The 26,626-nt window shown below is 40.1% G+C and overlaps 1 protein-coding gene across 5 annotated transcripts; it reads right to left on the bottom strand.

Annotated features, from left to right (window-relative positions):
* Positions 1 to 62: 62 nt before the first annotated feature.
* Positions 63 to 24,306, bottom strand: LOC117214159 (chymotrypsinogen B). Of its 5 annotated transcripts, none has more exons than XM_033460000.1 (11): positions 23,501 to 24,306; positions 21,865 to 22,509; positions 3,383 to 3,479; positions 2,915 to 3,036; positions 2,721 to 2,822; positions 2,482 to 2,606; positions 2,261 to 2,391; positions 1,993 to 2,180; positions 1,739 to 1,873; positions 1,436 to 1,660; positions 63 to 992 (listed from the first exon to the last, which is right to left on the bottom strand). In XM_033460000.1, exons 2-11 carry the CDS (start codon positions 22,066 to 22,068, stop codon positions 699 to 701), a joined length of 1,623 nt encoding a protein of 540 aa, XP_033315891.1. In that variant the 5' UTR covers positions 22,069 to 22,509; positions 23,501 to 24,306; the 3' UTR covers positions 63 to 698. The 5 variants fall into 5 exon arrangements, with proteins under 5 accessions (XP_033315891.1, XP_033315890.1, XP_033315892.1 ...); XM_033459999.1 differs by having other exon boundaries at positions 1,993 to 2,192; positions 23,501 to 24,304; XM_033460001.1 differs by lacking the exon at positions 23,501 to 24,306 and having other exon boundaries at positions 1,993 to 2,192; positions 3,383 to 3,520; positions 21,865 to 22,000.
* Positions 24,307 to 26,626: the final 2,320 nt, after the last annotated feature.

Here is a 26,626-nt window from a genome sequence, read left to right as displayed (position 1 = left end):
CCTTGTTTTGTATGATAAATCGAACGATTACTGTAGGGATGATAGATGACTACTACGAGAGCTTGAACTATTATTTTATTGCTAGGAAAAAAGAGACGGTCGCTCACACTCGCTGTTCCGTTCGCTTACATTCGCTGGCTAAGACTCTCTTGTCTTCACGCAGGCACTCGCTACAAACACACACACACACACACACGCTCATGCACACACACACACATACACGCTCATGCACATCTTTTTTGACCTATGCCTATGTGCCTCACAGGGACTACACGTGGCCACTAGCCCATCATTACCTGCTGATCTTAAGAGTAAATAGAAAACTGTCGGCAGTCGATTCTCATCACCGATAGCTCTGTTCCCTTAAACTATCTACAATGTTACACTTGTCCTAACTTATACAACAACACTACATTACTTTTTATTGTTGTCGTCTATTTGTATAAAACGGACGTTGTTAACGGTATACAAAGTAATGCTGTATCAGTAGAGAGAGAAAGAAAATTAATAATAAATGGCATCCGTTTCGAGCGAACAATGGTGATGAGAATGATTACTCCGTCGCTTGGATCGTCCTCATATTTAATTGCGTTTGAAGCACGCTGGATATTATTTCAAAGGTTACTACGGGTCACAGTTAATAGCACTGAGCACGATAATTAGAGCCAAACACACAGGTGTGTGAAGGTGTGAAGATTTCAATCATAATCATCAGTTTCTTTCATCACTTTACTGATCCAACGAACGTAGTTCGATAGTCTGGCGTATATTCCGAACTTTCCACGTTTGCCACAACCTTCGCCGAAACTAGTGATACCAAAAATGGTCCACGGACGATTGGGTCTCCTGGGATCCTGACACAGAATCGGACCTCCGCTGTCACCCGCGCATGAATCCATTTTCCCGCGACGATATCCCGCGCAGAACATGTTATCGGTGATTCTGTAATCGACGTAGACGTTTCGACATGCTTCTGAAGAAACTATGGGTATCTGAAATGGAAAATGAACAAGAGACAATGATATAAATTTTTGGTTAATTTTTTTAGAGCGCTTGTCCATTGGCAGATCAATAAAGATTACTATTTTCACTAATAAGTACAAGTATTCTCAAGTTCCTGGCTTACATAGAAAAACTTTCGTTCGAAATAATAGTAGAAAATTCTAAAATAATAAAATTTCTATTCAAAGCTATAGAACATTTTTCAAATAACTGTTCTTTAGTCAGACTGTCTTTAAGATATAACAAAGGTATATTTAAAGGAATATCAGGAAAACCAAACTAGTACTTCTAATACCAAAGCTGATTATATTTTAGAGTTTTACTAAATTGAAAAACTGTGAAACAAGAATTCGACAGTGGAAAGAAATTCAATTTTTCGTTTCTTTAGAAAGGTGAATGCTATTAAATTCGGTGGTACTTAAATGTAACGTACCCGTGCCTCGTGAAGAACGTCGGTTCCGTAGTCATCGGTGACTCGCGATTTTCCCCAACCAATAATGGTGCACAGTTGATTGGCGGGTAGAGGCTGGCTAGGCGCTGGGAGACAAGCGATTCCTCTGGACGGTGATGCTGTTAAAGTAACCGGAAGACGCAGCATAGCGACGTCATTGTCCACTGTGTCTGCATCGTATTCGGGATGTATCGTGACCGAATCCACCTGAAAAATAGGAATAAAAAATTTAATTGACAAAAATGTAAAAGATTACATACGCGAATGTGTATACGCGCCAAATACCCTTAATTCCAGTTCAGTGCCCTCTTTCACAGTCAGATCGTGCTCCCCAATGCGAACATAAAGTCGTTTCCTGATACAATGTGCAGCTGTTAATACCCATCTTGGTGAAACCAAAGTACCTCCACAGAAAGCCTCCTGTAAAATAATTTTATTTTAGCAATTAATTGAGCCAATTAAGACACAATTTATAATTAGATTTACATTTATAAATCAAAATTAAAAAGCAATTTAAAATTTTTAATTGATGAACTCACACGAAATCTGTTCAACACGGCAACTTGCCAGGGCCAACTTCCTGGAGTCGATGGGCGGCCACCGATGATCCTCGTAAAATAGGAGAGTCGAGATGTCTTTTGAGTGCTCGGAACTCCACATCTCCAAGTATGAGAATTCTTTTCAGGAATAAAACTATCGACTGTGTTGGGATTCAACTCGAACTCGTCTAATACGATATCTGTAATTATGGAAAGCGATGAATATTCCCTGGAAGAATTCAACAGAACATTCGGCTACTATATTCACCATCGCTATCCTCTTCTTGGCTTCCACGAATTTTTCGATGAATCCATCTTTGGCAGAAGCTACCCTCCACGTAACAGTAGGCACTCTCCCTTATCACGTCGCGACCGCAAATTCCAGGTTTCTTGCACCACCTTTTGATCATTAAATGAAAAAATAGAAGATATGGATATTTATACCTCAACAAGATTTATGGTTCTTTAACTGCTGGATGTTATACTCACCTGTGACGTTGAGTGGTACATAATCTTGTACAGGGTGACCATCTACTCCATTTGCCATAATATCCTACGGTTTGGTCTTTGCCTCTCTGCCTCCCTTGTCTAGGTTCTGCTTCCTTTCTAGGCACCTAACGTCAAATATTTACAATTAATTTCTCTACAAAATCCTTCCATATGGAATTAGATAATTTATAGAGTCTATGATATATTTTTTTCAATTAAATGTACCATTAAAGTTTTACCTGTACAACATGAAATTTATCCTTCTGTCGATGACCTCGTCGCTGATGTTGCTTACATCTCCTCCACCTACTCTTCCTGTTATGCTGACAGGTTCGTTCTTCCTACACAGAATACAATGAATTCCATTATACTCTACGCCTGAGACCAACTAAAAAATACTAATTGCAATACAGAATATAATTTAAAAGCTCACTCTAAGTATTGTGGTGCTACATTTTTTCTTCACGCGACACCTTCGAACACGATTCTGCGTACAGTGTCGATCACACACGCTCCATTCGCTCCAGTTTGTGAAGTACGATAATTTCGTGGATCCTGCACAATCATTTTACATAACAAATTTGTATTCTAACATTTTGCAACACTTTCCTACTAATTAATTACATGTAACTATATTAAATTTCATATCATTTGGTAGTATTCTCATATGATTATAAAAATTTCATACGGAATTGCTTCATTTGAAAAGGAAATATAGAACCTGACAAAGGAAGGGACTATTGGAAAATAAGGATATGTCCAAACACCTTTTTGTAGCCAGTGTATGTCTGAAACTGAGCATCGACTTGTATAGGCAAGATGCAGACAAATGATAATGCATCAATGCATATGCAGATGGCCTGCAATTAAAAGAATAAAAGAAACTCTGAGAAACACTCACTGTTCTTTGGTAATTGCACCACAGCAGAATTCTGACCGACCACGCGCTGCCAGCTAGTGCCATTGTTCCCGTCGCTCATGAATGTCTCGTTTCCGCTCTAAAATTAGCAGAGAGCAACGTGTAATTAATCATCGACACCTGAAAGGCAGAACGCGATCGTGACTCGTTATAAACGATTGGTCTTCTTCTTAATTAAGAGAATATATCGATATAGAAATTATTTGCGGTACGAAGTATCATTTTTATTTTCATTCGATTAGCTGCAACTTTGATAACGGTACGTAAATAACACATCGAGCGATACGTGCGAGGAAACACGTTGTGGTACACGTCTGTCACGTAGGCAGATCGTAGCAAATACGGTTTGAGATTAACGGCTATTAACTTAACTGACAGACACGCAGCGCGCGCGTTCGCGCTGAATTCGTCGCGTCGCGTGGATTTTAATTGGGCGGATTAAGTTGCATTAAGTTTTACTATGACTCGTTGCGCTGATATCTTAACCTACGCCTACTGCGTTCTTTAACTTATCTTTGATACAATCGTGTTTTTCTATCGTTAAAGCACATATGCAGGATATTTGTTTTAATTTTATTATAAAGGATAGAATGATATATACGATCAATATATGCCGCGTATGCTTGAAAGGACGTATCCCACAGACATATTAAACAAGTAAACCCCTGAAAATAAGCCAGATCTACTGATCTTAATGATAACGATGTTGTTTCGATGAAGCCACGGTCTTCGTGCTTTCTTGTCATATTTAGGAAAGTTTAGAAAAGTTTCTACTGAGAAATTGCAAAATTTATGAAAGATATAAAAAAGAAATTTATTATTTTAACATCTGTTCTAGTTAATACCAAATTTTCTTTGGATGTAAAGGTACAGATAATACCATATTTTCTATACGTTTTATCAAAAAATTCTGCATGAAATATTTATATTTCGTAATTATAATTATATATTAAAAACATCGTATATAGAAGATTGCGAAGAAGAGTAAAGATAATCGGAGATATTGGTCGTTAGTCGATCACTTTGAGAACTCGCAAATATTAAAGAAAACTAATTGTCATTGATCCGTAATATGTTCTTGTTCCATGAAGTATACTCTTAACGAGAGATGCCATAGGTCAACGAAGAATCATGGAAAACCGTGACGAAGTACGAACAATGAAAGCAATAAAAACTCGATCGAGATCCTACGTACGCGGATCGTTCTTTTGAACGGCAAAAGTCGTGGCAAAAAATGGGGAACAATTACTCGTTCTTAAGCAAAGAGTTAATAGACCAGTTGCTGACGTTGCTGTCGGCCGTCTCGGATATCGTCCAGCATTCCGCAAGGCTGTAACGATCAGCACGCGGCACTAAACTTAATTTGCCGGTTCGTAAATGGCACCGGAACGTAACCACCGGCGCGGCGTCGTTGCTCAATGTCATCATCGCGTCGTGCATCTAAGATCTGGTAATCCTAATAATTTCGTTGATACATCACTTGTTTTTTACAAGAGAAGCTCGTAAATATAGTTCTGTTAACGATTCTCGATGAATATTTCCAAAATGGTACCTTTCCATTGAGTGTAGATGCACATTTGAGGATATCATTGCCAGAAATTTAATAAGTATAATTTTATTAGTCATTTTCAATGAATATTTCATAAATAAACAAAAATTTACAAATATCCTCATCAGAAATTTAGCAGTAATTTCCGGCGATTACGAATAATCCTGTAAACGTAGATGAAAATTGTCTAATATAATTTTATCCATAACCTTCGATGACTGTTTTAGAATTGATGTGTTGCTTACGTAAGCGGATAAAATAGCGAAATTACGATCGAATTTCCTTTCGACTTAAAGAAGGTTGCTGATAAACACTCGATGAATGAAAATGGAACTGGCACACGCAGATCACACCCTTCATCGATCCAGCCCACGTCTCCTATTATCCTAGACAATGGTCGGGACAAACTAGCAACGAAGTTACCTCATCGAGGTCGGCCGTCTTGGGAAATAAAATATTGGATGGGCGATCACGAGCGATATTCTACTGTCTACAGGGTGGTTCATCGAACATAGGTCTGATTATCCCTTTTTCAGTTAGAGGCAAAAAGAACATCGGTATAACGAGACAATAGACGAATGATGTCATGGGGCGTATGAAGCGCGAAGGTAATCTTCTTTTTATCAACTAGTTTCTCAGAATCTTTGGCTACCATTACTGGTTACGATATATCTTTGGTGACTTAATTGTTTCAAGTTTTACACACCGACCTAGATTCTTAACATAATTGACAAATTATACAATATTCTTTCACGCCAGAGGTGATATACTCGTTCCTAGAAAATTATGTATACCCAAGTATGTTTGTTGAAGAAATATGTACTTTGGAAACTTACACACGTATCTTCATATGTTTCTTCATATATCTTCGTATGTTTATTTTTAAAGCTAATTTTATCTGCCAAACTTTTTCTTATCTTATCTTCTGTATTTATATTTTATATTAAATATTAAATATCATTTTCTATATCCTATTTTATTTATTTGCCACTGCGCAATTGTTGCACCACAGTGTTCGAGACACGGTGAAACAATTTTAATTTTGTTCTTCAGAAGCAAACGAAATTCTAATTATAGAAAGTTAGACAACCATGTAATACCTATATCATATTTCGAAATAAAATAAATTATTATATGTAGAAGATTAACACGAGAGAAAGCCAGACGAATTCACCGATTTCGACAAACTCGAGTCTCGCTAAGGCGATACGAATCTCTGAATCGTTGAACTTTATGATGTTGTCCCAGCAACAGTTGCATTGGATTCATTTAAATCAGGTACATTAATTTCGTTGTTCCCCTCGAGTTTATGATCCGATTAATTCTGTCCGCGTAGAGAGAACCTCTTAAACGTATGCAACCCGAGAGTTCAGGGTTAACGAAGTTCTCGCATTGCACAATTAATTTCTTCGCGACTGACTACAAAAGGGAAAACTGGTTCTCGCACGCCGCAAGTAGATCACGAATGTATGTTCTTCCTTATTTTCTTTAATCCAGTTTCTTGTAACTAGATTGCGGGTCTTTATACGCATATGGAAAATTTCAATGCTAAAATATGTACAAAATATATGACTGTTCAAGATACAGTGTTCTGAACTTTAAAGACCCGAGGAGAACGGTAGAGTTAAATAGAAATTTCTCTATGGAATTTCACGGAATTAAAAGTTAATAAAAATAGATGGAATACATAAAAAAATAAAGGATTGACAAAAGTTTTCTTTAAAAATTCTGCAATACCAAGTTTCATTTCTTGTTAGGGAATTCCCAAATGAAGAAAATAGTAAAATTATGTATATCCAAAAAAATTGACGATCCAAGCCTCGAATTCAGCTATCTTCCTCGGTTAACAGATTAAACCAATCTCTGTAAGAGTTCTCCTTTTTTATTTACGTTTATTAAAAAAGAAAAAGATGGATTTCTATAAACGTCTTACGAACTGCAAAATACTCAAAGATATTCAAAATATGAGAAAGGCCAGATTTGTCGTTTCTTCCGCGACACGATCGCCAAAGAAAAAGCAGACGATTGGAACAGAAGAGGACATCTCTCGTCTACACGAGGACGAGCAGAACGTACGAGGAATTTGTACGCGTCGCTGTCTGGACATGGCCAAACTAGGCTGAAGTTCGCGGTGTCCTGCATCTCCTCGATGGAATCGCAAAAACCGCGTGCCACTCGCGAGTGAGACGATTCCGCAGGATGGACACCCGACGAAAATCGTCGTTGTTAACTATTTTCAGCACGAAATCCAACTTTGAAAAAATATGGAATTTTATCCTGGAAGATTCTACAGTGGTAGTACGAGGCATCATCGGAGAGAAATTCGCTGTTGGTTGCAACGTAACGAGAATTTCGTGAGTCCGTGCCACAAATGATTCACTGGCATTACGTATGCAACTTTAATACCGTTTCGCATTCAAAGCATCCCTGAACGGCACCCTACCAAGATACATTCCACCGCTGTGCTCACCTGCGCTTATTCGTCTGCGCCTTATGCGCGTGTAACTGTACTTAAGTACGAATGCTGGTTTATTTTGTAGAAATGGTATCGAAAGTACCTACCAATATCCACGATATACACTAAAGATCCGCAAACCATTCAAGCCTGGAATTCTCGCTAACAACAGCAGAAAATATTCGTCAGAGTATACATTAAAAATCCACAAAATATTCGAATCTGTAATCCTCGCCATATATTCTAGGAAATATCCAGATTTTTAGCTCGTTATATGAACAACATAAAACTTCACTCTTCAAGGTTTTAAGCACCAATATTCACAAATTATTCAACTTGAGAACTTTCTCCAGATTCCTCTGTAGCTTTTTTAAACATTCCAGGAAATATCCATTACATCGACTCATCATAAAAACGACAGAAAGCGTCGTTTTTGGACGTAATGGTCAACATTCAGAAATTATATGTAAGTCTGAAATTCTCCGTAAATTTCTCCTTAAAATTTCTCTTGAAACATTGCGGAAGGTATGCTCTGATTTATCCATCGTAATGCGTTCATCATGTTCCTGTTCGGTAACAAAGACTTGTTATAAAACAGCCGCGTCACACAAATCATCATTTCTCCCCATTAAGAATCCAAAAGGCACAATTACCCCTAAAGTACATCCATGTTCACGATGAAGCAAAACGAGCAAAAGGAGGTTTAAAAAAATGGATCGTGTATCCATTTCCGCCGCGAGGATCGCGACGTGCCGCGGTATCTTGGCTGCGAAGAAGGTGCAGCAAAAAGGGGGTTGCGAAAAAAGGAGAATCGAAGGAAGGGAGAAGAACGATGGAAAGGACCGGCGCGACGTCCATGCCGAAGAAGATGGATAAGGTTCGGAAGCAATGACATTCGTTTCGCGGGCTGACGCCCCAACTATACCTTAGATGGTAGCGCGGTCGGTGTGTCCAATGTCCGAAAATGGCCGGTGATTTCTTCACCGTGGCTACCGTGGATTTAATACTCGCGGTCGGTCGCGGCGATGGAACGCTCGCTATGGCGAGATCCCGGCCTGATTTATGTGCTCGTGCGCGCGATCCGAAGGCCAAGGTCCTCGTCCACCTACTATGGTCAGGATGACGTCTGCTACAGGCGACGTCGCGTAAATCGTGCCGCTTGTATTCGCTACATGAGAATTCCGCGAACACACGCCTGATTTTCATTGGGTTAAACTGTGTCCGCTTTAATTGTAGGCGGTGAGCTGGTTTACGGAGCGACGATTTAAGTCGGTGTAATATGGGGAGTACACGGCGTGGCAAGGATACGCGATGACTGGATATAGAGCGACTAATGGTATTTTGAAAATGTGGAATTTTGATTTTCTCGTATTCTAAGTTACTGGTATTTAGGATTTTCATTTTTCGCAATTTACACGTTCAGTTGCGTACGTTTTACACATTATGGGCTAATTATACGTGTGTAAAATGGCAATGATATAATTAGTTCGTCTTTAAAGTTAGATTAGTAATTGAATTTGTGGACCATAATTGTTACGCGAGTTGTGTCTTGACCGTAACGAACAGCCTTACATCTACCCTAAATAGAAAGTACGTCTTCTAAGTGGATAGAAAATAGAATATCTGAACGGTATATCGGAGTCTGGTTCTACTTAGTCAATTAACTTTAGACAAACCATCGTTCAAAGACCATTAAACTATTTCTCAGGCAATAATTTTGTCTCTTGCAAATGAGGCAGAGAAGAAGATCTTACAACAAGCCAGCCCCTTGAATCTGTTTGGGTTGGGTCCGATCTGACGTTTCAGTCACGGTACGCTTGTAGACCGCGTAAATGTCATTCGAGGCTTTTCAAACGAACCGTAACTGCAACGTGACTGGATCGCTGCTGTTCTGTGCGTTACGCGACATTTGTTTGGTGCACTCGAGCAATTTGTATTCCTATTTATATGCCTTGCTGTTCACCGAGAACAAGATCGTATATAGAAGGTTTATTCCTTTTGAAAGAAAACTAGCAATCGATAGAAACGAACTCGATCGATTTCAATTGGAATGGTTTGGAAAGAAATTGAAGGATCGTCCTGGTTCCTTGCCATCGCGTAAGTCGTTTTATGCTTGTCTTGTCTGTAACGATTCAACAGAATGGCTCTCATAATGCGACACTCGTCTCTTCCGCGAAGACTCAGCGCATTTTGCGAAAGAATGCGTTCGAATACCGTTCGCGGATTAACGATCGGTCTGTCCACTGCCGGCAGATTCTACTTCCCGAATGCAGCATGCGTGCAGCCTTGTCCATCAACATTTTTCAGATATCTTTTCTCTTCTGATTTTAGTGATTTGTTTGGTGCAAAAAATAACGCGAAGTGTGATATCTTCCATTTGTACAATTATTTAAATATATTGAAGAATCTCGTGTTTTAAACTTTCTTCCAGTTACCGAGCTTTTCGATAATTGAGCAGTAATATGTTGTTTAAACAATGAATCCGATGATGTGATATAACGAGCGTCGTTCTATTTGATGATACTATATAAGAAACAAAGTGAAATTTCATTTTGAAGATCGTAGAAGAATTTCGTTTTGAAGACCTGCGTAGTCTTAAATTTATACAGCCACAGGATTTTAAGTTTGAATAAATTTTAGCGAAAAAGCTAAAGAAAATCGGTGTTCAAATTTATGGGACAAGAATGGAACAGCTCTAAGTATATTTCGCGAGGCGATAGTCGTTGAAGGGAAAACTGCGGAGCGTAGTTTTAGATATTTCACACGTTTTACCGTTGTTCAACGGCAATTTCTTAACCGAATTATTATAAAGTTGCGAAGTTTATTATCTAGTAATATGAAACGCAAACCTGAGGAAGACAATTTCAAACTGCACCCACTGAGACAGTCCTAGAGTTTCACTAGCCTTAAGTGGCCAGCCATTTAAATTTGCATCTCTTTAGTTGTACAAAAGTCGAACCGTGCCTCTGACTATACCCACGTGGCTGTTTGCTATGAGCAAACCGCGAAAGCGAAAGTGCAAGAGAATCGACCTATTCACAGAGGGTCCTGTAAAAGACTTTCCAAATCGCTGCATAATCAAATTCTTTACCCTTTTTTATCTCCATACTCTTTCCTCGAACAAGTAGCATGTCTACATCTTTACATCTAAAGCTTTGGAATAAATTAAATGAACATTTTTAGCTTCTACTAGAATTTTACGAAGCATTCAACGTTATTAAAAATTAAATACCGAGCAAAAATATAAATAACTAAAAATCAAAGTATTTCTAACAGATAGGGACAACACCCCATTAAAACTCGATAATGGAACAACAACCGAATATAATCATTTGCGATTCTTTGTTTTATAACTAGACTGCAGATTTGTACAGAAATTTATAATTTTATAAACACATGTGCAAAAATTGAATTTAAGCAGAAATTTATTATAACAATTAGATATTGCAAGAAGAACGCTGTTTTGAATATTTTGCGTATTACGTATAGTCTATAGAATTTTGCACTTTTAAATTTCGAACAAACGCATAAAAATCCACGGTTACCCATACCCTAACAAATCTTCAGTTGTACGAGTTTAAATCTCATCTGAAAAGAATAGGAATAAAAAGGAAGAAACACAGAGACCACACAGATCACTTAACAGAACCAGTCCTCCTCCTCGGTGGTTACTTTTAAAGGACGATTTAAGCTTTGTCCAGCGGCATGCGTCTTTTCCAAGGCGATTTGCACTGAAAAACGATAACCCTGAGCTATTGCTTGGGCGTTGCTTGTTTCTCGTAGTCCCGACACGGAACGTTTAAACGTGTCACGTGTCGGAAGAACGTCGCTGAACTCGACTCCCACGGAATTTATTGCCAGTGCAACGGTAGCGCTGCTGCCTTGTTTATCGCGTCTCTTGTATCTTCCATATGCATCGCTCTTTTTCCTGTTTCTCTCTTCCTCCCTCGCGTAATATCTTAATGCCATGATGAGATCATCGCGTGATTTACTCTCTCGCTTGTGCAATGAGGAGCAGCACGCCGCTGTCCGCCCACTTCTGCTGAATCTAACGAAACGATTCCGCGCTTCATACCTTCTCGTCTGGTATGACTGTGGTCAAGACTTGCAAAATTCGACAATTCGCGAGTGATATTATATATATGTTAATACAATGTAATAGTATCGTGTATGCAATTGGTTTTCTTAGAAAGTTTTTCTTCCTCAATCTCTTGACGTCTGATTCATAATTCCGACGTCGATTAACTTTTGCAGTAATTAATCCATACATAGACTCTTTACAACCACTCATTCTTGCACACGTATATTATCTCTCGCTCTATTTCTCAGCCTGCTTTAGTGTAGTGAATTTATCGGACAAGTCACATAAAGGTTTCTTTCAAATTTCTCTAATATTCTAAATCAAATATAACGGCTACAAATTTTCCAATGAAACGTTTCTCTACCTAGCTTTAAATTTTATTTCCATAGTACCAAACTTTTGTAGTAAAAAGTACACAATACTACTGAATGAGGGGAAATCTAATATTCTCAGATTTAGTTAATTAGTACACGTAGATGCTACTATAATCAATACAATAATGTGGAAATATCTTTTGCAGCCACTGTATACCATGTAAAATTGGACGATGGAGCTGAAACCTTTGAAAGGAATGTTTGCTTGCGTTTTTGGGGAGCGAGGTTCGACGAGAGATTACTTGGTCTCGTCGAAGGGAAACGAAGTAAAAATAGTCGTTCCGGACAGCTTTAGTCTCGTGCATTTGTTTTCTCGACGCCGTCTGTTACTCGAAGCTCGATTACATTGGATAACGCGAACAGACGACTTTCTCTGAAAATGGATCTCCAGAGGACGCAGCTTTCCTTGAACTTTACAGTTGCAACTTTGTTTGAAGTTTGTGGAACAGAAATTAGAAACAGAATTCCTTCGTTGTATCCTTTCGTGGACAAACGTTTATTAAAATATCCTCATAATTTTTCCCAAAATTTAGTTTCCTATAAACGAGTACATACTATTGTGACAGAATTGTCATTTTTCATTTGACACCACAATATTAATAATCTGTCGTGATACGTGTCTGTTTTCCATAAAACCGCTCAATTATCGTTCCACGCATACCTAACACACGTCGTTAAATTCTCATAACGTGAAACAGGAAAATTTCCCTCCGTGATTGTCAAGAATCACTCAAAACTGAATCTCTCGACTGCATACACATCGTGTATTCCACTCTCAACGAAGATCATGACACGAAAGGAGCAAAAAACAAGCACGAATCAAGCGTTCGCGACAAGTGCACGTCCGTCGAGTGTCATCCACCGTCCAATCAGAGCCATCATGGAATCACGTTCCATGGCAAATGAGATGATAATTGATTCGTCGAGCACGACGCGTGTTCTTCCTCCGCTGGTTTCGCTCAATTTCGCGGCAGTTTCGTTCGGAAACGCGGTGTTCTCCAGCGACTTTACACAAGTAAAGGTCGCTATTTCTGGCTGGCTATTAACGAGCCTTAATTCGCGGGATTAGTTCGAGTCGTGCGGCTCGAACCGTGAAACCATAAAGCCTAGCTGTTACGACGGAGCCGGTCCGTGGATGCGGCAGTCACCTGCCCCGGTTTTTCAACGACGACCGTTAAACGTTCCTCTTCTTCTTGCATGCGCTTAACGTCCGGTGGCTGACTTTTACAGTCACGGTTATTTCCGGATCGTTGCCACGACGCGCTGTACTCGTCGTTTTCAAGCGTCGTTCTTTATTAGGACATGTTCATTATCGAGCCGCGAATTGTATAAGGTCGGTTGATAAAGAGAGTCGAAGGGGTTGATTGAAACGTTTTCTTCGACCAACATTAGAGTTAGGGGTAGTTTGAGTTTGAAAGAATGTCTTGTCTGATTAAACCGTGCGTGATATTAGTATAGATCGAATGTCTATAAGCATAAGCGGAAATGATAGGAAAAGGAAGACAAGAGTAAGAAGAATTTAAATTCTAGTGAGAAGATCGTGAGGCAATCTTTATTTTTAGGTTAATATTGCATGACAGCCGAACCTAAAATAATCGCGAAATAGTTAGTATCTGTTATCATTTGACGTCTTATTGCCGGTTGAACCCTGACCCCGGCATAATTTCCGATTTCAGACGATCTATTCTAATAGTCAAATTGATACACAGTTTTTATGCTCATATATAATATACAATCAGCCACCGCGAGTAAAATAATAAATAAACAGGAAACATGTGAAAGAAAAATAGCACGTTTATCCATAATACATATATATATATATATCACTCGTTCGGATGCAAAAGACTTTAAAAGAAATCGCTGTAAATTGAATTGTCTTTTAACAAACACAAGACCCAAATTCGTCTGTTGTAAATTCATCTAAAAAATTTAATAAGACGAAGCGTCCACTAAAAAGAGTAAACAGAATAAGAAGAATTTTCTTGACACCTTATCGCAATGTGCCATGTGTTTGCCAACTACAATGAACTTATGGAACTACAAATCGTTCCATATCTCATAAAACAGTGGCATTCGTGTAGCATTTATGGTCACAGAGTCATTCGAGATCCATTCCATGGAGTTCTGGTAGACTTCTGTATGTTCTTCGTTCATTCAGCGGTCGTCTGTCCACTTCACATCCGTAAATTTCAATGGTAGCCCGCGTTCTCGTTAAATCCCGCTCTTTGCTCGCATTTTCCACGCTCGTCTGTCCCTTGAATTTACAGTGCGTCGCGTCCCGTGGAAATGCTCGGTAAAAGTGGCGGCCTGTTACGACTGGCCGTATTCCAGCTACGACTTCGCCGATTCGATCGCCGCTTCCTCGTACGACGCAGGAATTTACGACGTGATTGTTGAGAGTCGATTAATGGCACGTCGAAATGGTCGATGGTCAATTTGAGATTAATCCGCCATTACATTCAATTAGATTTGTATTAGGTCTCGAATGTTCCAAGTAAACTTCTATCTTGCAATTTTTTCTTCCTCCGACACTTTAGTAGAAGTTAATTTACGTATCTCCGTTACCATCTAAGAGCCTGCACACTACGATTACGCCTTTCGATTCTAATCTATGTAATTTGATGAACGAATCTATTTTCTGAGAATTTTTACGCTGACCACGAAGATCATCAAATGATCAACGAGTGAGCAGACCTAAACATTTCTCTATTTTACTAGCAAAATACATAATTAATGTATAATCTTTCGAGAATCAAATTAACTCCGAGTCATTTTCAGTTCGTCTTCCGTGGATATATATAAATAGAAACTCGATATAAATCCTTAAAGAAAATTTCCCAGGGCGAGTAATAGTCATAAATATAAAATATAGATTGAATTCGCTCCCGTTCTAAATTAGATTAACACGTATAACATTCACATATATAGAAAGATAAGAAGCAAAAGTTTAATTGGCTGTCAGTCGGCTCAGTATTTAGAAAGCAGTCCCCGAAAATCTCGGCCAAGTATGTATTTACTTAAGTTATACTGAAATTCTCGCCAGTAATCGCCATTTCTACCAATCCGTTCGAACTCTAAACGAAACGCGGCCATAGTTTTTAATCAGGAACCCGTAAAACGAGTGATAGTAGGAGTAGATAAAAGGGAGCAACATTAGCGGCTAATGAGATCGATAATTCAACGGTGATCGTGGATTCGAGAAAAGACGGTCTCGTGACTCGGCCCACGAGCATAAACCGCTCCGTTTGGTAAACACGGTCCATGCTGATCGTTTCGCGGGAATCGTTAAATCGGTCGTGCAGAAAACGAGTTGTATTTAATACACAATATTAATGAGGGCAGTTCTTTGTGCGCGGGCAAGTTATACCGGAATAACTCGTTCCGATAGGTTCCCACTTCTCGCTGGACGATTGCTAAAGCTCGGGTAAAGGTACAATGTCACGCGTGCTGCACGCCAATTAATATCGTCTGTCGCTGTTCTTTCTCGATAAATCGCCGGATCTTAACACGTCTCTGTAATTACATTTTTCTAGCTTTCAGTGTTCTCGGATACTTTCAACGAGAAGAATGTCCGTTAAAGATCAACTTCTTTGCTTGCTTTACGCGCGAGTCATTTAGAAGATAAACTAATTGGTTGCATCTTCTGGAAATCTCAGAATTTTTTATTAGAATGTAACTTCAAACGATCAATTTCGGTGAAATGGATCAGTCAGGTTTCTGTGTGACTTGAACGTTAGACGATATCTCATTATCTCTTTTCGATATGGTATTCAATAAAATAGATACTTTGATGAGATGATTTCCAGCTGTACCTTGTTCTCCTCCGGAGCATAAAATAAAATTCATTTTTAAATCAAAACAATCGCCGAAAAAATACTTGGAAGAATACTGGAAGAAATTCCTGGTCACAGAACGAAGCTTCAACAGTATTATGCAAATGCACTATAAAATTGCAAATTCACCAAGAGATGACATGAAACGTTAGCTCTAATTGTAAAACGGACATATTTATCGACACTTCGCAAAGTTTACACATAAAGAGGGAAACATTTTTGTCCCCTGTATATTGTGCCAAATAAAAGCAATTTCCCCATAGTTTTAATTATTTTAACGTCAGCAAATAGATTTTAACTTTTCTAAATACCTCTGGAAGCCGATAAATCCACCTTTCCATGTCGTACTCGAGCGGTACACTTGGAATCGTTAACAGACCGACAGCGACGTCGAGGAATCCGTTTCTCGCGGAATGCTAATCACCAGGCGGGCGATCTCCGCCGTTTCACCAGACAATGGAACGGCGATCGTACGGAATACGAAAAGAAACGAGTCAAAGGAAAGCATCGATCGTAAGAGGGTGAGAAGAAAGATCGGCTAGGATTCACCAGCCTCAAACGGGATCGTAGTCGTGGAAGAGCGAAGGAGGAACCGAAGAAAGACTATATGTATCTCTGCTCGTTTGCTCGTCCTCACGATCGTCCTCGCTCCGTCTACTCTCTTTCGCTTTTTCTTTCTTCCCCGTTGCGACAACTTTTTATGAGACGCGAGGCTAACATACTTCCTGCACCGGGACGGACTGAAATTCCACGCGATAGTCGTCACGATATGTAGTAAGAAGCTAATCGAGCTGGCTCTGCTGATCCCGCGGGAGGAGAAGCCTCCGCGGGGTGTCCAGGGAACGTCTTCTCCGAATCCACTTGAGAGACGATGAAAATCACGCGATACGTTTCATACATCCCCATGGGAAGTGAAAATTCGAACGATAATGATCAGCAAGAATTTGAGACGCCTAACTATAAGCTACTCCAATGGAATAGTGATAATTTCTTTATCTTCGAAGTTAATCTTCATGGTCAAGGCAAAATTTTAAAAGATATACAGAAATTGTAGGGAAACTTAGCAAATTAAAATGTATGTCGAGAACACGAATAGGAATATTGGTATAAAATGTGGAATTCTGTTCGCATAATAGAAATTCAGTACTTCTCTTCGCTGTTTAATGATGTTTCATGAAATGAATTGAGCAAAATTTTCCAACTAAAATTTCGTTCTAATAAACCGAGAAAGAAGGATGATTGATAAATTGCAAAAAAAATACGACCGAGAATATATTTCTTTTCACAAGACATCTATTGTAGTTTCTACGGATAAAAGGCGCGAAATACAGAACTTTCTGGTAATTTGTTATTAAAGGAATTATCATTTAGCTACGATCATTAGTATCGTCAGCTGTTAAAGATACGTTTACAATGATCCTCTGAGATATCTTATGGGACTACACAAAAGGGGCTCCTGCGGTTAACAATACCGTGAGAATACGAAGCAAAAGAAGGGTCGTACCGATTATTAATCTTCGAAAGGTGACGGATCTTCAGCATGTACCTTACGACCTATTCGCATGGCTACATTGTCCGCTCGTGACCCTGTGTTCTTCGTTGGATAGCGGTAAATTATTCCAACGATCTCGACGCATTAATAGAATCACAAGGAAAGAAAGAGAGAGTGGAGGAGAGAGCAGATCTCGCGACAGGAAGTTTCACCGCGGGGTGTCCAGCGCCCCCGAGGTCAGTCACCATTTTTATGCGGCTCCAGAGTCACGGGTGATTGGCACGTCGTCATTTCTTCATCGCAGCCAAACGCACCTCAAACCGATTATTAATTGCATTATTAAATGCGTAATTATTTGGAAGAGAAACGCGAAGAAGAAGATAGGCGACGGAAGTTCACCTTCCTTTCACTCAATCGGTGCGAAAACGTCGCCGTGTCACTGTTTGGTGATTTTATTCTGTCACGGTATACCGTTATTAATGGCAGATGTTGAATCTCCTAATTTAGATATTTAGAAGTTTGAACCTTCTTGCATAGAGAAACGCTTTAAAAAATGCCGACCAAGCAGCAATTTTTCTTCGCAGTTAACAAACTTTTAATTCGAGAAGAAGGTTAACGAAAAACCTATCGCGTTGCAGAGAAAATTCCAAATCACTATACTCAAAGATTAAACTTCAATTTTTTATAAAAATACTTGTTCTAAAAGAACTCATCCCTTCGATCGTTGCACCATAGGAGGAGGGGGTAAGGAAAAGCAATGGTCCAACATCTGTTCGCTATCTGCGGCTTGTCCAAGGATCAACCCATAAATTGGCGTGTTAGTTCAGATAAGGAGTCCAAGAGGAAACTCAAACAAATGCTTATCCTTTATCTGATACTCGTTCCTCGTCTCTTCGCCTAGCCATGATGCTGCTCGTACAAGATTACCGACAACCGAGCACTGGTATCGATGTTACCGCTCGCTGAATCGTCCGGCTGTGAATCTGGCGCGTTTGACAAGCCGAAGGAGCAATTCCATGGATTTACGATTCGACGGAGACGCGATGGTGTTTGGTGCACGAAAACATCGTAATCGAGAACGAGGGGGCGAAAGGATGCACTAAATATAAACCGGGGACTGTGTACTTCGCGGGGAGACGTTATCGAGATCATCGGTGGCGAGCCAACAAAAAACTTCGGTTAAGTGTTCCGCTCGAGCACGAAGCTTGCTCTTTGATGTTGTTCAGACTGTGGGTGGTAACTCGAGAACTATTGCTGTTTGTTTTCATCTAAATTAGATTTTAATATACTTTCTGCGACATTTTTATTTCATGGCGATGAATCAGGGTTCGTAGTTCTTTAATCTGTTACTCGCTTCTCATTCTCTTAAACGCGGCTACGAAAAGTATTTCTACTCGTACATTCTCTTATTTTTACAGAGAAGCATCTTTTTATCGCGTTCTATATTTCATTTTTGCAGCGAGTATCAAATTTTTGCAGTCATATATAATGACCAGTAAGTTACACGATATTTAATGTACTTGGTCTTATTTATATAGCGTGTAAATGCGTGGTATAGTAGTTACAATTGTATAGAAATATTTTTTATGGTCGCTGTATATACCAGATTGTAAGAAGCATCAGTGGAGTGGCAGGAAAAGGTTCTTAGCTTTCAAGTGTCCCACTTGAGAATTTAATATTCCTGGTATCATGAGTTATTATTACGAGAGTTACTATCACGAATTTTGACCTAAGTTACATTTTATCAACTCTTTAAAGCATTTTCATTTCACGACGAAGGATATTATAATTTTATGGTTCATATATTTTTAATAGACACTGATTCTCCAGAATCTTTGAAAATTTTGGAAACAATTAATATAAAGATCGAAATTATCTGGATTAATGATAGATCATAAAAGTATCGATAACGCGTTTAATCGCGAAAATAACCGTTTGTTGAAGGTATAATAGGTTCGTGAAGGTTTTAAGCAACTTCGCATATCTCGAAGCGATAATTCGATTGAATATTCCATCGGATCCTTTATTTTAGCGTTCGAAGGGGAATGCAGGTGCGGAAACGACAAGCCTTGAAACGCAGGATCAACAGGAGAATTCGAAGACGGCTACGAAATGAAATTATAGTAATTACCAGGGTATCTTAAGCGAAAGCATCGTTTCCTCCGCCTAGGCTCCGAACGATTGCGTCGCTATTACCGGGTTTAGACTGACACAATGCCTCACCGTAGGCCCCCGAGGCTTCACGCGAGCCTGAAACTACCTACTAAACGCCATTCTACCAATTTCTTTGCCGGCACAATAAATCGGCACAGATCGTTCGGCACTCGCGGAAGAACACCGTTTCTCTTCGATGTAGGTAACTGATTGTTGCTTCCATGAAAACGACTTCTAAATGCCCGGTGCCTTCTGTTCGCGTCCCCATCCAGGAATTCTATTTGCGGCACGTTGTACACGGCGACCGTGCCATCGACTTTCGTCTTGAAATAGGAGGGTAAAATATCTCGCAATTAATGGAATGGCGAAAAATTCCAGGTATATTTATTTTGTATCTTCGATCGTCTGCAAATGAGACAGTTAGTTTGATACTATACCATATGGTTTTGAATGGATCATCTTAAAGAAACGCAAACATGCCAAGGGTTAATCTCTTGTTCTGTAAATGAGGATTGAAGGTACTCGATTTACTTTCACTTCATAGAATATCAAATTAACGATGATCTATGGTCTATAAATTACCACGATCCGATTAATAACGATGATCCTGATGATCATGATGAATACGAATGAACTATTGTGATTTCCAAATGATATAGTATGTCCATGGTACAACCCCGATGACCTTTCGCGAGCTTCAAATGATCTTAATGTCCAATGAAACGAATTTGATGGCTCGTCTCTAAACTTTAAATGATCTTGAATTTCAATGACACGACTTCTATGACTTCTCGTGACCTTAAGCGCCAATGACATGACCTTCACGATCCTTCCGTAACATTCACGTGATCTCAATCATCAATAAAATAACCTCAGTAACCCTGCATATTTTTCAAATGGTTTTAAATGCATTTGCTGTATCTAGTATGATGTGCGAAATTTCTTAGGAAATCTTTACAATACGAGTTGAACGTTTTCTTGCAGAGGTTTCCTTCTCATTTGTAATTATAATCACCGCATCTACGTCCATTAGACATCCACTTATCGCAGACTCAGTTCTGATGACGCGACGAATTGAATTATATATCATGTGCGCAAAAAAGCAGCTTCTGTGCGATACGGTGCTTGGATACATATTTTTACTTTTTCATCGTACAAACATTTTATTCACGACTTCGTCGAATTCGAACTATCTATGTACTCGAATTGTCGTCACACTGCTCGATTGTTTTGATCCGCGTTAAAACATTTACGAGGCAATTGCATTTGTACGAATAAGTACAGATAATCGTCAGACTTAAATTTTAATCAAATGCGTAATACCCTGTATGGTACGATCGATCCTTTCATTCGCGAAGTTATCGACAATATTAACGCCACTTTGAACGAGAAACGGGTTTGAATACTGAAAAGAATTGTCGATCTCGATGCATCAAACCGAGGCTTGATTTCGGTTAACGATGTCTTGAAACGCTGTCGACTTTCGTGTAAAAGGCATGTTACTCGCAAATACGCGGTTATCTCGGTTTTAATTAAGCAGATTAGTATGCGTCCCACTCTGATTATCTTGTTCTCGAGATTTGCGAGATGTTTTTTGTAATATTTGCTGGCTTTTTTCTCTATTTATACGTCGAGAATGTTATGAATATTTTCCGCCAGGCGGTTGCTCAATTGCGCGTGCACCGCATAGAAACAATCTTTTGGATCGGATTTCCACGCAGAAAGTGAAACTAATGAAACGAGGGCCTGGCAAACGCCGCTGCTAATCGGAAGCTTTGCTCGCCACAATTGCTTTTTTTCCTAGCAATCGTGGTTTAGTGCTCTACACACGCCACGTGCCCGTTCAATGGCTTGAAGATACGCGAGTATTTAGAAAGTACCTTGCCGTAGATACTACGGATACGTAAGTACCGATTGTTCTTGCTCAATTGAACATTTTTTGGATGCTTGTCATACGGTCAAGCTATATCGAATCTATTTAGTTCTCGATACTTCGATGTAAGTCTAAATCTGATTGCAAATAAGAACTAGAGCGTGTCAGTTCACTAAGTGATTAGTCGTAAACTGCACTGAACTCAATATCAATCAAATACTCCGAATTCTTTCTCGCGTTATCCTTCTTTACTCTGTCACCACAGAGAGCCCGCTAATCCTAAAGAATATTTACTGAGATTGCGTACTCCAAAATTAATAATAATATACGTAAAAAGTTAAAAAATACGAACTTATTACCACCGTATCCTGTATACGATTTGTAACGAGAATAATCTTATCTCAAAAGGAAATTGAATCTGACTACCTCAGTAATTAAAACCCTTCACCGCACTTAAACTAAGTATGAACCAAATACTCTGAATTCTTCTTCAAACTGCCTGCCATCAATTTACCCTGTCATTCTAACAGTATAAACGACTTCAACGCTCCATCACACTTAGTAAAACAAAATTTTCCCATCTCATTAGCAACAATGAAGGCACTCACACGAAACAGCCAATCAACGTCGGCAGAAAGTTTCTAAATACTCACCGAGACGTCGTCGAGGCAGACAGCGAAGCGTATCGTGGCGAGAAATAGCAGGAGGAACAGGAGGGACGCATTCGCCCCCAACAGTCGAGCGATCATGCCCTGTGAATCGAGGCCTGCCAGTGGGGGCAGCGAGCGCAGACAGTTCGACGACGTCGAGGACGTGCTCGACGACGAAGCGGGCCGGTGCTCCTGTCGCGGATACATCGCTTCATGATCGCGACGTGCCCGCGTGCTCGTCCCTTCGTCGACGCAACTTTCGTTCTCTCGTTTCCTCTCCGTTTGTACGGTGCGTGTCTTCCTTCCTCTCTGTTTGTCTGCGTTTCCCTTCGAACTTCCACCACCGTCTTCCTTTCCTCCTTTCTCTCCTCCTTGCTGGAGAGGAGATTTACGCGCGCGCGCGCGTGATTCTACGTGCGCGAACTCGCGAGTCCGCGCGCGGCTCTATAAATACGGCCGCGACTCCACGCGAAGAATTTCAAACGAGCTCGCCGTAAAACACCATGAGTGGAAGAACCTGGGCCTCAAGGAGGAGCTAAAAGCCTTTTCCCTCGACGACGCCGCTTCTGGATGGCCCCGTGGTACGGGGCAGCTTCAAAGCGACCACTCGACGCTCGTTAGAAGTCTTCTGCTCTCGTTCGTACGCTCCTGAAACCATCGATCAGAGAGGAGCTTGTTATTAGCGTTTTTCCGGATACTCTCACCCGAGGTACTTCGCGTTCGCTTGTTAATCTCGAGTAATACGCTGCAACGAGCTGATGGAAGGTTGAAGCTCGTTGTTGCTTAGAGACTGATGATCGTGTGAGGATGAAATTGGTATGGATTTTACGATGGAATTCGATATTTTCTCGAAAGAAGAAGTTGTTAGAGCGTAGATTCTATGCTGTCGGGTTTAAGAGGTCCAATTAAAGTGGAGGAAGTAGCTTCTTCTTATGGCTCGTTGGGTAATTGCCGATGTTCACTCGCGTATTGCGAGCAATCAGTTTCTGCTGCTCTGCTAATTGTGCCAATGAACGACAAGCTCGTAAATTATTGGTAACAATTAGCCGATAAAACATCAATTCTCTATAAATCCTTTTCCTGTATCTTTTGCTCCTGCTTGTGTGAACTTACAAGGAACGAAGTACGCGAATATTCGCGAAGTCACGAACGACTCGATTATTCATTCGGAATTACCTGTTCAGCGGATGTGAATGGAAAATTAATCGACTCTGCTCGTGAACTTTAACGGTAGAAACAATCAGCGAGTCATTGGATCGATGGTCTCGAGCGGAAGTAGTCGAGTGTGTAGGGTTACAGTAGGAAGATCTCGCGAGGAAGATATATACGTGTGGGATACAGGTGGTGAGGCACGTTCCCTAGCGAAAAGACACGAGAACATTAGGAACCTCCACGCAAACCAGCGTTGTATACATGTTACGATTGTTTATGTAACGCGAAAGTTGATACGATTCATGGGTAGCGTATCTCTCCTGTTTCATCGGAAATCGAAGAATCGAGGTGTCTTGGTCACGAGAACCATTCGTTCATACTGTTATCGAACTTTATTACCCAACAGATTAAACGTAATCAAAGCAAAAAACAAAAAATCAGGAGTATGATAAAATTTTATAGTAGAAAAAGAATACATTATATATACCTTATCTGTTGTAGCCATATTTCGAGGAATCACGAGTTCGACCATCATTCAACGTTTTACTGAACCGAGAATAAAAGTTTATTGATTTTGCACCGATACTGTCCGTTACCATTAAGATTGGATTATTAAACGATAAGAAAAGACACCAAATAAATTGTTTTGTACTTTCTCGAGGAGGATTGCACCGCTTCGACGATCCTTCCTTTGACCAACCAACGCAACGTCTGCGAGTTCTCAGCGGGATTAGAGTCGACGCACGGCCATGGAACGGTACGTTCTCCAGCCGGTAAAATTGTTCAAGTTGAAGTACAGCAAGCCAGCGGCGTGCCAACGGCCGATATTTTTAGTCCTCCTTGCCTCCACCATCTGTCTTCGGGTTTTGGTTTCCTGGTCGTTTTAGACGCACCGTCGAGACTGCGCGGTTCTTTCCTGCTTTTTCGTGGCAACGGTGCAGACTGTTCGGTGACTATCGCCGTAGACACTCGACGCTTCTCGACTGAACACCTTAACTCCTTTGGGTAAGGGTGGCTAGCTCTTCGACTGGTCGACAATCTTTCGAAAGAATCGTTCTACTGTTCTGTCTTCCAACATCGATTACTTTTTCCGAGAGACACTTCTTATCGCGCACTTAAGAGCTTCTGCTAATTGAGTTTCTTTGTTCGTACAGTGAAACGTCTTGTCAGGTGTTATTAACGAGTAGGAAGTACAAAGTCGATCGCAAACGAGGCTTGCGTTTGGCGTGCTGGAGCTTCTCGAGCACACGCACGTGGCTCCAAGCCGACTGACGAGATACACGCGCGAGGAAGTATCAACAGAGGCTGAGAGGAGTGGCTACCAAGCGAAGCGGAAGTGGAGGGTGATTCTGCGGGAGCTGCTGTGGTGGGGTGCACTCTGATAGGGGGTATTCTTGGTGGATTCTCCGTAAAGATGATACGCTTGGGGACCACGATGGGGAGACGACGATCAGTCCTTCGAAAAGTATCGGACCGAAGATGGACATTGAACAGGGTTATGTTTGATTCTAATAAGGACAACGTTCGTCCGTATAATGAACGTGATGATGAAAGCGTGGAGCGTTTTCAATGGCGAAGAATCATCGTCGTTGATCCAGGTTGACGTTTTAGGAATGAGAGGAGAGAGCGATTTTCTCGCGAAAGGCCACGTCTATAGAATGTATTTTAACACCGATCTTCTATAGAATAGTACTGGTCGAAGGATATGAATATGGGTCAGTTGTTACGCACCTTTTATGAAATGGCAATAAAACATACGCGACAAATGTGGAAGTGTAATGACGTTACGGCTAGAAATATCTAAGATGATTCAGTGATAATCGTAATCTTGACTAAACAATCTAGCAAAAAAGTGTATATACCGTTTGATCGATAAAATGACGGGATTTTTTTGTCGAATGATGATCGAAGGACATCTATCGATCGATACTTCACGAACATGCGAATGTTTCGTTTTTCACCGCGAAGCGATGAAGAAAGGGGTGTCAGGTTGTTTGGAGACATCAATTCGCAAATGTCGATCAAGGTGACTATTAACGCAACTGAGTAATTCGAAGACCCATTCTTCCGGCAGCGGGATGAGGGAAGACAGGCCAGGGTCGTTTGGAAGATTCGGTTTAATGACACACGCCGTTCTTTAGCGGAGTATGTTTGTGGTTTGACCACGCCCAAACCTCCGTGAAGATTACACGAAATTACCCGATTTTTGGGAAAAAAGCCGACCTCGAGCCGCTCTTGAGACGGTTGATTTTATAGCAAGAATAAGGACCATTTTTCCTCTCGAGAGTGGCCTTGATACCAAAGACGAATCATGAGCATTCCTCATGTTCTTCGTTGTTTATTTTCGGAAACATCGACGCTCGTGTTGAAACATCGACTCGTAAGGATTGATGGATTCGAAAGGATTGATGGACTCGAAATTATATCATATGTTTTAAGTTTTCAACATTTTACTGGTCGTTGGTATCGTTTAATTGAAACAGCACCATCCACGGTGGAAGAGTCTGTTGCTTTCAGAGTTAATTCCCACGCGAACAACCGCGAGACGAGACAGGCTCGCGTCCTGATCGTAGACCCGTGTCCTTTTAAAGTTAAAGAGACGGTGAATGCCGCAGGAACCTAAGGGACATCGGTATATAAATCAACGTCTGTGTCGGTGCGAGCAAAAGAAAGAGAGAAAGAGGTAGACAACGAAGAGACGCGAGCCGCACACAGGAGAGTCGAGGCTCTCTCGGCTACTTATGCTAATGCCAGCAAATCAATTTATTTATATTTATTTATAGCATTCAAATGTTTCCTCGAGACCGAGCTGTATCTTGTTCCGTTCGCGGACCACCCGCAAAAGAGAATCAATTCTGTTACGGGCCACAGATAACTGTAGGGTTCCTCTATGAAGCAAGCTAGAAATCGACACCATGTCGTCGAGATTTTGGGTATTTTTCAAGCCCAACTTGACCCGGAAGTGTGACGGTATGATTACATATTAAATCGAAATTTTTAAAAATAATAAGACTTCGAAAATTTGAGGGTTTAAATATTTGGAAATTTCAAGAATTCGAATGTTGATATTTGAAAATTCAGAAATTTGAGGATTGAAAAATCTGAAACATTGTAACTTCAGAAAATTAAAAATTGAAAATTGGCATGGATTTTTTATCATGTCTATATATCGCGCGTATCTGAGATAAGAATAATCCTCAATGTTTGTTAAATATCAGAGGTTCATGTTGGGATAAATTGTGCATTACGAGGCTTTCAATTAACTGGTATGTTAATTGTTGTTTCGTGGTGCATTCTTTCGTGACTAGACTTGTGACTATTAAATTAAGACTGTATTTCTTCGAATGCCTCATATATCGGGCGCGGTCTCGACTCGGAACCTGGTCACGTGACCCGAAAGAAGACGAATTTGTTCGAACTGATCAGGTGCGTACAGACTACTGTAATTCCATTCATAACTTTCTTTATTTTTTGTAAATATATTAATGAATTACTCGTTATACCCATAAAAATTTGTATGTGACTAACATTTTGATATATTCTTCTGTTATACATAAAATTATACTAGACTCTTCAGTATGTAAGTTTGATTTAAAACAAAATTTATTCAATT

This window comes from Bombus bifarius, unplaced genomic scaffold (assembly GCF_011952205.1).
Source record: "Bombus bifarius isolate JDL3187 unplaced genomic scaffold, Bbif_JDL3187 scf7180000009200, whole genome shotgun sequence".
Lineage (NCBI taxonomy): Eukaryota > Metazoa > Arthropoda > Insecta > Hymenoptera > Apidae > Bombus > Bombus bifarius.
Note: the sequence above shows the minus strand (reverse complement) of the source record. Positions and strands in the feature narration are given on the sequence as shown.